The sequence below is a fragment of the Bos taurus genome, chromosome 18 (genome assembly GCF_002263795.3).
Source record: "Bos taurus isolate L1 Dominette 01449 registration number 42190680 breed Hereford chromosome 18, ARS-UCD2.0, whole genome shotgun sequence".
NCBI classification, from domain to species: Eukaryota; Metazoa; Chordata; class Mammalia; order Artiodactyla; family Bovidae; genus Bos; species Bos taurus.
In genome coordinates, this window is record NC_037345.1 from 57,628,519 (window position 1) to 57,641,306 (window position 12,788).

Here is a 12,788-nt window from a genome sequence, read left to right on the forward strand (position 1 = left end):
GCTTGCTTAGTTGGACAGTCGTGTCTGACTCTTTGCCACCCCATGGACTGTAGCCCACAAGACTCCTGGGTCCATGGGATTGTCCAGGCAAGAATACTGGATTGGGTTGCCATTCTCTTCTCCAGGGTATATTAGAGCATAGTAGAACCAAACTTTTGGACTGAAAGAGGGATGGTCAGGTAGACTAGTGGAACGGAAAAGGGAACCTAGAAATAAGCCCCAACCACAGGAAGCATCATGTGCAATAGAAAAGGTGATAGAAAGAAGTGACAAAGAGATGGGCGTTTCAATTACTCTGTGGGCGACAGGGGATCTGAAGCCAGTCAAATGCAACTGCACCCCTAGCTCATATGGGAACCAAAATCAAGTGCAGATGGGCTGAAGATCTATTTAGAGAGACAAACAGTAGAGCTGCTGCAAGACACTGCAGCACGTGTCTCCATGAACTGCGGGGGATGGGGGGGGCAGGATTCCTGAACAACACAGAAACAACACCATCTCTAAGACAGACGCCGAAATCCCAAGCTATATAAAAATGAAGAACTCTTCATAACAGACATCCCTGGGAGTGCCGAATTGAAAGCCATCAGGTGGGAGAAGACACTGATGACACAGATAACCATCAAAGTAACAGTAGTCAAAATATGAGTTTCTACAAATGCCTAAGGTAAAAGAAATATAGAGAAATGGGCCCAAATGAGCAGGACTTTCATCGAGGGCAACGTATAAGGAGACCGTCAGGGAATGGAAAGCTGCCCCACGTAACTGCAGTCAGGAACCTGCACATTAAGACACTAACAGGGCATGACTACGTGTGCTCCAAGTAGCCAGCTATTAAAGTCTCTCAAAACACCAACTGCTGGGAAAGTGTGGAGCAATGGTTGTTGAAATGTAAGTTGGCCCACACATTTGAGAGGAAAACAGCTTCTTACAGCAAGCTGAGCTTGTTCTTACATGAGGACCCAACACTTCCACTCCTTGGATGCATGTTCTAGACCAGCCATGATGAATGGTGGCCAAAACCCACAAGTGGCAATTGAAGGGTTTAAAGATGGTTATAAGGCTGGGTGTTGGGAGGGGCCACATGAAGTGCTGTAAGGTGAAACGACACTGGGTTTCCAGATTTAGTACAAGAAAATGAATGTAGATGATTGTGGGCCCGATTCCAATGTGTCTGTCAGTTCGACCACATCACGCACAAGCAATTCTGTTGAATTGAGTTGAATATTCAACTCAACTCAATCCAACTCAATGTTGACACTGTCTACCTGTAAATAGCATCACATCCTACAAGACTTCAGTTCTTCCAGACTGCCCCTCCAGTTTCATATGCCTGTTTCAAATCCAGGTTGTCACATGTACACCTGATCTGCTGGTTACTCATGATTCATTCAGTTCAGTCACTCTGTCATGTCCGATTCTTGGAGATCCCATAGACTGCAGCACGCCAGGCCTCCCTGTCCATCACCAACTCCCGGAGTTTACTCAAACTCAAGTCCATTGAGTCGGTGATGCCATCCAACCATCTCATCCTCTGTCGTCCCCTTCTCCTCCCGCCTTCAATCTTTCCCAGTATCAGGGCCTTTTCCAATGAGTCGGTTCCTTGCATCAGGTGGTAAAGTGTTGGGGTTTCAGCTTCAGAATCAGTGCTTTCAATGAATATTGAGGACCGATCTCCTTTAGGATGGACTGGCTTGATGTCCTTGCAGTCCAAGGATTCTCAAGAGTCTTCTCCAACACCACAGTACAAAAGCATCAATTCTTCAGCAGTCAGCTTTCATTATGGTCCAACTGTCACATCCATACATGACTACTGGCAAAAACATGGCTTTGACTAGACAGACCTTTATCGGCCAAGTAATGACTCTGCTTTTAAATATGCTGTCTAGGCTGGTCATAACTTTCCTGCCAAGAAGTAAGTGTCTTTTAATTTCATGGCTGCAGTCTCCATATTCAGTGATTTTGGAGCCCCCCAAAATAAAGTCTGCCACTGTTTCTACTGTTTCCCCATATGTTTTCCTTGAAGTGATGGGACTGGATGCCATGATCTTAGTTTTCTGAATGCTGAGTTTTAAGCCAACTTTATCACTTTCCACTTTCACTTTCATCAAGAGGCTCTTTAGTTCTTCACTTTCTGCCATAAGGGTGGTGTCATCTGCGTATCTGAGGTTATTGATATTTGTCCCAGCAATCTTGATTACAACTTGTGCTTCATCCAGTCCAGCATTTCTCGTGATATACTAGGCATATAAGTTAAATAAGCAGGGTACAATATGCAGGCTTGATGTACCTCTTTCCCGATTTGGAACAGTCTGTTATTCCATGTCCAGTTCTAACTGTTGCTTGCTGTTCTGCAGACAGATTTCTCAAGAGGCAGGTCAGGTGGTCTGCTATTCCCATCTCTTTAAGAGTTTTCCAGAGTTTGTTGTGATCCACACGGTGAAAGGCTTTCCCATAGTCAATAAAGCAGAAGTAGATGTTTTTCTGGAATTCTCTTGCTTTTTCGGTGATCCAGCAGATGTTGGCAATTTGATCTCTGCTTCCTCTGCCTTTTCTAAATCCAGCTTGAACATCTGGAAGTTCACAGTTCACGTATTGCTGAAGCCTGGCTTGGAGAATTTTGAGCATTACTTTACTAGTGTGTGAGAAGAGTGCAATTGTGCAGTAGTTTGAGCATTCTTTGACATTGCCTTTCTTTGGAATTGGAATGAAAACTGATCTTTCCCAGTCCTGTGGCCACTGCTGAGTTTTCCAACTTTGCTGGCATATTGAGTGCAGCACTTCCACAGCATCATCGTTTAAGACTTGAAATAGCTCAACTGGAATTCCATCACCTCCACTAGCTTTGTGATGCTTCCTAAGTGATGCTTCCTAAGGCCCACTTGACTTCCCATTCCAGGATGTCTGGCTCTAGGTGAGTGATCATACCATCGTGATTACCTGGGTCATGAAGATCTTTTTTGTACAGTTCTTCTGTGTATTCTTGCCACCTCTTTAATATCTTCTGCTTCTATTAGGTCCATACCATTTCTGTCCTTTATTGTGCCCATCGTTGTATGAAAAGTTCCCTTGGTACCTCTAATTTTCTTGAAGAGATCTCTAGTCTTCCCCCACTTAATTGTTTTCCTCTATTTCTTTGCATTGATTACTGAGGAAGGCTTTCTTATCTCTCCTTGCTGTTCTTTGAGACTCTGCATTCAGATGGGTATATCCTTCCTTTTCTCCTTTGCCTTTCGCTTCTCTTCTTTTCTCAGCTATTTGTAGGCCTCCTAAGACAACCATTTGCATTTTTGCATTTCTTTTTCATGGGGATTGTCTTGATCACTGCCTCCTGTACAATGTAACGAACCTCCATAGTCCATAGTTCGTCAGGCACTCTGTCTATCAGATCCAATTCCTTAAATCTATTTCTCACTTCCACTGTATAATCGTGAGGGATTTGAGTTAGGTCATACCTGAATGGTCTAGTGGTTTCCCCCACTTTCTTCAATTTCAGTCTGAATTTGACAATAAGGAGTTCAAGATCTGAGCCACAGTCAGCTCCTGGTCTTGTTTTGCGGACTGTGTAGAGTTTATCCACCTTTGGTTGCTAAGAATATAATCACTCTGATTTCGGTGTTGACCATTTGGTGATGTCCATGTGTAGTCTTCTCTTCTATTGTTGGAAGAGGGTGTTTGCTATGACCAGTGTATTCTCTTGGCAAAATTCTATTAGCCTTTGCCCTGCTTCATTCTGTACTCCAAGGCCAAATTTGCCTGTTACTCCTAGTATTTCTTGACTTCCTACTTTTGTATTCCAGTCCCCTATAATGAAAAGGACATCTTTCATGAGTGTGAGTTCTAGAAAGTCTTGTAGGTTTTCATAGAACCGTTCAACTTCAGCATTACTGGTAGGATCATGGACTTGGATTAATGTGATATTGAATGGTTTGCCTTGGAAATGAACAGAGATCATTCTGTCATTTTTGAGATTGCATCCAAGTACTGCACTCAGACACTTTTGTTGACTATGATGGCTACTCCATTTCTTCTAAGGGATTCTTGTCCGCAGTAGTAGATATAATGGTCATCTGAGTTAAATTCGGCCATTCCAGTCCATCTTAGTTTGCTGATTCCTAAAATGTCAATGTTCAGTCTTGCCATCTCCTGTTGACCACTTTCGATTTACCTTGATTCACAGACCTAACATCCAGGTTCCTATGCAATATTATTCTTTACAACATTGGACTGTACTTCCATCACCAGTCACATCTACAACTGGGTGTTGTTTTTGCTTTGGCTCCGGCTCATCATTCTGTCTGGTGTTATTTCTCCACTGATCTCCAGTAGCACTTGGGCACCTACTGACCTGGGGAGTTCATCTTTCAGTGTCCTATCTTTTTGCCTTTTCATACTGTTCATGGGGTCCTCAAGGCAATACTGAAGCAGTTTGGCATTCCCTTCTCCAGTGGACCACGTTTTGTCAGAACTCTCCTCCATGACTCGTCTGTCTTGGGTGGCCCTATATGGCATGGCTCATAGTTTCATTGAGTTAAACAAGGCTGTGGTTCATGTGATCGAATTGGTTAGTTATCTCCCACTGAAACGTGAAACTGAGTTCTGTTATGATGCTGGGATGGAAATTCACTTGGCTAATCAAGAGAACTCTTTGAGGCTGCCTTCTAGAATTAAATAAATGCTGGCCTTATGGCGAAACACTTCCTTACCCACCAGGAAAGAAGTGCTGTGCTGCTGTGATGTGCTTATTCCCTCAGTCATTTCCTACACTGTGGACCACATGGACTGCAGCCCGCCAGGTTCCTCTGTCCATGGGGATTCTCCAGGCAAGAACACTGGAAGTCAGTTGCCATGCCTTTCTCCAAGGGACCTCCCCAACCCAGGGATCAAACCCTGGTGTCTCCCATTGCAGGTGGATTCTTTACCAGTTGAGTCACCAGGGAAGCCCAAGAACACTGGAGTGGGTAGTCTATCCCTTCTCCAGGGGAACTTCCTGACCCAGGAGTTGAACCAGGTCTCCAGCATTGCAGGCAGATTCTTTACTGACTGTGTGGATCACAACAAACTGTGGGAAATTGTTCAAGAGATAAGAAGACCAGACTACCTTACCTGCCTCCTACAAAACCTGTTTGCAGGTCAAGAAGCAACAGTTAGAACCAGACATGGAACAAGAGACTGGTTCAAAATCGGGGAAGGAGTACGTCACAGCTGCATACTGTCACCTTGCTTTTCTAACTTATATGCAGAGTACATCATGAGAAATGCTGGGCTGGACAAAGCACTAGCTGGAATCAAGATTGCCAGGACAAGTAACAGTAACCTCAGATATGCAGCTGACACCACCCTTATGGTGGAAAGTGAGAAGGAAACTAAACAGCCTCTACATGAAGGTGAAAGAGGAGAGTGAAAAATCTGGCTTAAAACCCAACATTCAAAAAACTAAGTTCATGGCATCTCGTCCCATCACTTCATGGCAAATAGATGGGGAAACAATGACAGACTTTATTTTGGGGGGCTCCAAAATCACAGCAGATGGGGACTGCAGCCATGAAATTAAAACATGCTTGATCCTTGGAAGAAAAGCTATATTTCCTTCCAAACCTAGACAGCATATTGAAGAGCAGAGACATTACTTTGCTGATAAAGTTCTGTATAGTCAGAGCTATGGTTTTTCCAGTAGTCATGTATGGATGTGTGAGCTGGACTATAGAGAAATTGAGTGCCAAAGAATTGATGCTTTTGAACTGTGGTGTTGGAGAAGACTCTTGAAAGTCCCTTGGAATGCAAGGAGATCCAACCAATCCATCCTAAAGGAAATCAACCTTGAATATTCACTGGAAGTGTTGCAGGAAGGGGGACCCCTTCCAGAGCCTGAAACTGGGCTCTTGTCCAACACTCAGAAATGGATTGTCCGAAGAGACATATGTGCTGACAAAGCAAGAGCCCAGAGGGTTCTGAGCTTGCCAGGCGAACTCTCTTTCTGCAGGTTTCAGCCCTGTATCTCCAGGATCCTGGTGCTGGAGATGGGGGCAGCGTCCAGGGTGGGAAACCCTGGAACCCAGCTCAGCTGTGCAGGAGGGTTGCTGTCAGCAACACAGAGCAGCTGCAGTGCCTGGCTCTCTGAGATGAGAAGGGACGAGGTGTCTGCAGAATCTTGAGGGCTTTTGGGGAAAGCCCAGCAGGAGAGCTGGGGGAGGCTGAGTTCTCACCATCCGGCCTTCCCAGTATCTATTAACATCTGTGCATATATCTTTGTGTATATTGCATGTGTGTGTGGTCTAGTGCATGGGAGGTGGGGCGGGGTGGTGATTTTCTCGCTGTTCTTCCCATATCTGATCGCACTCAAGTGCACACCCCCCTGCCTCCTTGGAGGCGGTCCTAGGAGCAGGACCCAACCCTGGAGAGCAGAGGTCCTGTCCTACCTGTGATGTTTCTGAAGGAGAGGCTGATGCGGAGGTTCCTCAGGGCATCTGGGGCAGAAAGACATGGGCTTGCTGCAGAGGAGGAGTGGGATGGAAACTGACCAGCACCCCAGGAGGGAAACCAGGAAGCAGAGGGCTGTCCTTCACGGCCACTCCCCACCTCAGCTCCCAGTTCGTAGACCCATAGAAGAGTAGGCTGGCCTTCTCTCTATACACTCACACACACACACACACACACCACTGCCCTGAGGGACTCAGCCACCCCTCCACACTCACAGGAGACATTGAGCTGGATGGCTCTCTCCATGGTCACCTGAGATCCTTGGAGATTCACCCAATATGTGAGGTCAGTGCTGTGGTCCTGGGGCCTCAGGGTGGGGGTGAACTTCAAGGAATGCAGAGTCTCTGGGTGCAGCAGCAGCAGCGGTACCATGTCCGCATCCTCCAGCCCAGGGCCAGGTGCCTCCGTCTGGGAGGAAGTGCCCCAAATGTGGGGAAGGAAGGAGGAAGCCCCAACAGGAAGCCAGGAAGGCAGCAGGTGATGAAGACTGGCTGGCGAAGAAGGGGGAGGTGGACTCCATAGGCGGGTCTGGGAGGGTATCAATGAGAAGTCAGGCTGTTTCACGTTCTCCCTCCAACCTCTCCCCCCTCCCCTCTGCCGCAGGCTGCAGGGGAGAGCATGAAGCCCCAGAGCTGGCAAGGTTTCACCATATGTGACTCTGAAATGTTGTTGTTTACTCACTATGCTGTGTCCGACTCTGCGGCCCCAGGGACCATAGCCCGCTGGACTTCTCAACCCATGGGATTACCCAGGCAAGAATACTGGAGTGGGTTGCCATTTTGTTCTCCAGGGGATCTTCCCAACCCAGGTACTGAACCCACATCTTCTGCATTGCAGCCTGACTCTTTACCACCGAGATACCAGGGAAGCCCGGATGTGACATGATCACCTTCCGAATGATTTTCATGTTCACCATGGGATCGCCCCGGGAGCAGTGAAACCAGAAAAAGAGAAACAAAGTCCAGCCCTGGTCATCCGGCTTGACCCACCTACAGCTGAAAAACACCGAACGTTCTGGAAAAGAATATTGAAAAATTTATCAAAACCATTCCACTTCAGGCAGGAAAAAAGTTTCCAGACCCCCAAACAGTGGAGGATGGAGCCCAGGAAGGAAAACTTGAACATTAAAGCTCCTTTGCCCAGAAGGGTTGTCAGAACACGGCACAGGCCTACGGGCCTACGTGGACCTGAGTGTCTGTAGGACCAGCCCCCGGGGCACTGCTGCTGCTGCTGTCACTTCAGTCGTGTCCGACTCTGTGCGACCCCATAGACAGCAGCCCACCAGGCTCCCCCGTCCCTGGGATTCTCCAGGCAAGAACACTGGAGTGGGTTGCCATTTCCTTCTCCAATGCATGAAAGTGAAAAGTGAAAGTGAAGTCCTCAGTCGTGTCTGACCCTCAGCGACCCCATGGACTGCAGCCTACCAGGCTCCTCCGTCCATAGGATTTTCCAGGCAAGAGTATTGGAGTGGGGTGCCATTGCCTTCTCCGGGGCACAGGCCCATGCAAAATGGGGTGGCTGAAGTGAGCGCCTTGCCCCACTCAGTGCAGACCCCCGAAGCCTGGACTTCACAAGAATGGCATTCAGGACCCCTCACACTGCATGCCCTTGTTTTCAAAGCCACGTGAAGGCTCAAGCCATGTATGGAAATAACCTGTGATGTCAATGCTCTTTAGGATTGATATTTCATAAGGTTTCCTCAATTTGACAGTGCCCCTAAACATTCTACACCCTCCCGGTAACCAGTTCTGGAAACCAAAAAAAAAAAAAAACAAAAAAAGCCTTTCTTTAATATTTATTTAGAAATACTCTGTTTACATTTGTTAGTTTCTTAAAGTGTAAAAATCTTAAAATTTTTTCAGAGGGAGGAAGGATAAATTGGGAGATTGGGATTGACAAATACACACTATAGTATCTAAAATAGATAACCAACAAGGACCAGCTGTACAGCCCACGAAGTATACTAACAAAGTTGTAAAAAAGTATAATGGGAAAGAATCTGGGGAGAATATATGTATATCACTGAATCACTTTGCTGTACTGTGAAACTAATACAGCATTATAAATCAATTATATTTTAATTTTTAAAAAGTCACATCCAGACTAAAGAATTCAAATTAACAAGAAAAAGACTGCCCAATTTTTATTTTTTTAAATTACATAGAAGTGATTTTTATTTTTTAAATTTTATTTTATTTTTAAACTTTACAATATTGTATTAGTTTTGCCAAATATCGAAATGAATCCGCCACAGGTATACCTGTGTTCCCCATCCTGAACCCTCCTCCCTCCTCCCTCCCCATACTCTCCCTCTGGGTCGTCCCAGTGCACCAGCCCCAAGCATCCAGTATCGTGCCAAGTCCATCGAACTTGGACTGGCGACTCGTTCCATACATGATATTATACATATTTCAATGCTATTCTCCCAAATCTCCCCACCCTCTCCCTCTCCCTCTCCCACAGAGTCCATAAGACTGATCTATACATCAGTGTCTCTTCTGCTGTCTCGAAAGAATACATTTGAATCAGTTCTAATGAGATGGATGAAACTGGAACCTAGTATACAGAGTGAAGTAAGCCAGAAAGAAAAACACCAATACAGTATACTAACACATATATATGGAATTTAGAAAGATGGTACCAATTTTTATTTTAAGTGGGCAAAGATCGAAACAGGAATTTCACTAAAGAAGATATTCAGACGGCTCAACATCATTGCACATGAGGGAAAGAAACTAAAAAGGCAAGGAGATACCGTCACAGTGGAGTGCAGTGCTGAAAACTGACCGTGTAGGTAATACAAGTGCTCCTAAGGGTGTACAAAGCTCAGAACCCTCACATATGCCATGGGATATAAACTCATCTAACTACTCAAAAGAACTCTCTGAGGCTACCTTCTCAAACTAAATATATGCCAAATTTATGATGAAGCAGTTCCACACCCACCAGGAGGAAAGTGCTAGCCCTCCTATTTTCATCACACCATTCACGTCAACATTACTTTGAATGAGCCAAAATTTGCAAACGAAGATAATGTCATCATATTTTAGAGTCCATACATAACTGGAAGAATAGTCATACATAAAATACTATTTTCAAGACAAAACCAAGCAATACCAACAATGAGTTATTGATACATGTAAAAACATGAGTAATCCCATACTAAGTGAGGTAAGTCAGAAAGTCGCTTTTCAATGGCATTCACTCTTTCTACTGTCACGCAGTCATCTCCACAAATAAAGGCTCGTGGATGCAAAGGGCACAGGGTTGGAGGCGAGAGTTTCCAGGGAGAAGCAAACTGTGATGTCCCCACGTCTGTCCTCTGGGCTCTGCATCCTCAGGTGAATCTCGTCATGAGAGGGAGCGAGGCTCAGCCATACCCCTCAGCCCAGCTCCTAGTGGCCACCACACCTGCAGAGCCAATAGAGTCTCAGGTCCGAGAGTCAGACCCATTTCATTCATTCTGGGCTCTGTCTCAAGGCATATGCGACCTTAGTTCCTCAACCCAGGATCGAGCCCCTGCCCCCTGCAGTGGAAACTCACAGGCTCAACCACTGGACCAACAGGGAAGGCCCTGGAGAATCACACAGCTTAGCTCCAGACAGGACAGGACCACCCAGCCCCACCGGCAACTCCAGAGCCATTCCCCGGACGTCCGCGCAGGGGGACAGGGGTGCTCACCTGGTGTAGTAGGTCCAGGTGAGGCCATAGGTGAGGAGGAAGCCAGCCCCCATGAGGGCCCCTCTGATCAGGGTGAGGACCAGGGGCCAGGAGCCCTGCTGCTCCTCAGTCTCACAGCTGCAGGGAGGGGGGCCTTCTGGGGAAGGGAGAGGGGGTGAAGCTCAGTCCCCAGACCCAGCTCTCTCAAAGGCACACACCTGCCAAGGCTGCCCACCCGCAGGACCTGTCTGCAACTCACTCTGCACAGAGAGGCTGAAGGAAACTTGCTGGGAGCCCAGAGGGTTCTGCGCTCGGCAGGTGACTTCTCCATCTCCAGCCGGTACTTGTGGTATCTCCAAGACCCCGGTGCTGGAGATGGGGGTAGCCTCCAGGGTGGGAGACCCTTGGAACCAGCTCAGCTGTGCAGAGGGGTTGCTGTCAGCAACACACAGCAGCTGCAGCGCCTGGCCTTCTGAGATGAGAATAGATGCGGTGTTCTGCAGAATCCTGTGGGCTTTGGGGGAAAGCGCAGTGGGAGAGCTGGGGGAGGCTGAGGTCTCCTCCTCCCTCCTTCCCAGGATCTCCTGGCTTCTCTGTCTCCTCCCCTGGCTGGCCAGCTGGGTTCCCTGCGGTCCCAGGGCTGGACCTTCCCACCCTAAGCAGGCTGAGCCAACGTGTCTGGGCCTCGTATCTTCAGGGGAGGCTTGGTGTCTCAATGGGACAGGCCTGGGCTGTTTGGTGGAAAGAAAACCCAGAGCCTCAAGGCTTGAGATGTTGATTCAGTGAAGGCAGCAGGAGATGGGACTAAGGAGGCTTTTGTGGAAGAAAGCCACACAATAGAACCATGGTGAAGGAAATGGGCTTTGAACAGGGTGTATGTGTGTGTGCCTGTGTGAATGTGTGCCTGAGTGCACGTGTGCCTGAGTGCACATGTATATGTCCATGAGTGTATGTGTACATGATGGGTGCCTGTGCTGTGGGTATATCTCTGTGTATATGTGTGATGTGTACGTGCCTGTGTGTATGGGCATTTCTGTGTGTGTCTCAGTGTATGTTCACGTGTATGTACTATATGTGTGTGCCTGTGTGTGTGAGTCTCAGTGTGTATTGCATGTGTGTGTGGTCTAGTGCATGGGAGGTGGGGCAGGGTGGTGATTTTCTCCTTGCTCCTCCCCTATCTGATCACATTCAAGCCCACTCCCCTGCCCCACCTTGGAGGTAGTCCCAGGAGCAGGACCCAGCCCTGGAGAGGAGAGGTCCTGTCCTACCTGTGACATTTCTGAAGGACAGGCTGATGTGGAGGTTCCTCGGAATATCTGGGGCAGAAAGACACGGGCTTGCTGCAGAGGGAGGAGTGGGAAGGAAACTGACCAGCACCCCAGGAGGGAAACCAGGAAGGGGGGGTGGGTGTCCTTCACGGCCACTCCCCACCTCAACTCCCAGGGCGCAGACCCACAGACGAGTAGGCTGGCCTTCTCTCTACACACACACACACACACACACACACCACCACCCTCAGGGACCCCATCGCCCCTCCACACTCACAGGAGACGTTGAGAAGGACGGTTCTCTCTAGGGTCACCTGCTGGAATGTCACCCGACAGGTAAGGTTGGTGCCGTGGTCCTGGGCCCTCGGGGTGAGGGTGAGCTCCGAGGAGTGGAGGGTGTCTGGCTTCATGGCATCAAGGGCGTCCCCCGCCCAGGAGAACAGGAGAGGGTGTGGCTCATCACAGGCTAGTGACAGTGTGCAGGTCAGCTTTGTGGGGCGGCCGGACTCCAGAGGCTCCAGAAAATGGATGTCGGGTTTCCCTGGAGAAAGGGAGATGAGGAGACAGAGGGAGATGCCTGGACGCAGGGGTGTGGGGACCCAGAGGGTCAGGGTCACAACTCCTTCCCAGTTCTGGGTCTCTCGTGAACCCTCAAACCCCAAGACCTGGAGCAGGGAGGGCTCCTATACCCTGTTCCTGTTCTAATAGAGGAGTCTCCATGGGCCAGGGTCCTCTCCTGGGCCCCCTGTCATACCTGTCACCAGCAAATTCAGCTTCTTATCTCTGTAACTGTATCTCATATCACGTCCTCTCTCCACTCGGAAGTAGTAGACTCCTGAGTCGCTCAGCCTGGCCTGTCTGATGCTCAGGGAGCAGTCATTGTTGCTGGGGTCCCCGAGGAGGCTGAATCGGCCCCGGGTCTCTGGCTTCACTCGTTTCCTTGGGTCGTTTGTGGCCACAGTATTATTGGTGTGCTGGTCTTTTTCCCGGAACCAGTAGATGAAAAGTTCGCCAGAGGAATACCAGGGATATCCCGAATTCCAGGGGTAGGAGAAGGAGCAGGTCACGCGGACGTCCATGCACGCCTTCACCGCCACTGATTCCTGCACTTCGAGCCCGTACCCTGCCATTTCCTGCAGGGACCCTGGGGAACACAGAGGCTCAGCGGCAGCTCCAGCCCCTCCCCACGCGTGCTCCCCTCCCCCAGCCGTGAGCCCCGTCCCCCACCTCCCCCACTCACCCCCCCACAGCAGGGGCAGCAGCAGCAGGGGCACCATGTCAGCATCCGCCAGCACAGAGCCGGTTCAGGTCCCTCTGCTGGGGAGGGAAGCGCCCCGAATGTGGGGAGGGAACGAGGAAGCCCCAACGGGAAGCCAGAGG

The 12,788-nt window shown here is 48.7% G+C and overlaps 1 protein-coding gene across 2 annotated transcripts; it reads right to left on the reverse strand.

Annotated features, from left to right (window-relative positions):
- Window positions 1-9,100: 9,100 nt before the first annotated feature.
- LOC789748 (sialic acid-binding Ig-like lectin 14) lies at window positions 9,101-12,750 on the reverse strand. 2 transcript variants are annotated; one of them, XM_024978788.2, is made up of 7 exons: window positions 12,649-12,750; window positions 12,163-12,552; window positions 11,686-11,949; window positions 11,409-11,456; window positions 10,400-10,612; window positions 10,162-10,297; window positions 9,101-9,891 (listed from the first exon to the last, which is right to left on the reverse strand). In XM_024978788.2, the coding sequence occupies exons 1-7, from the start codon at window positions 12,683-12,685 to the stop codon at window positions 9,876-9,878; spliced, it is 1,104 nt and encodes a 367-aa protein (XP_024834556.1). In that variant the 5' UTR covers window positions 12,686-12,750; the 3' UTR covers window positions 9,101-9,875. The 2 variants fall into 2 exon arrangements, with proteins under 2 accessions (XP_024834556.1, XP_024834554.1); XM_024978786.2 differs by having other exon boundaries at window positions 10,400-10,654.
- Between the last annotated feature and the right edge of the window lie 38 nt (window positions 12,751-12,788).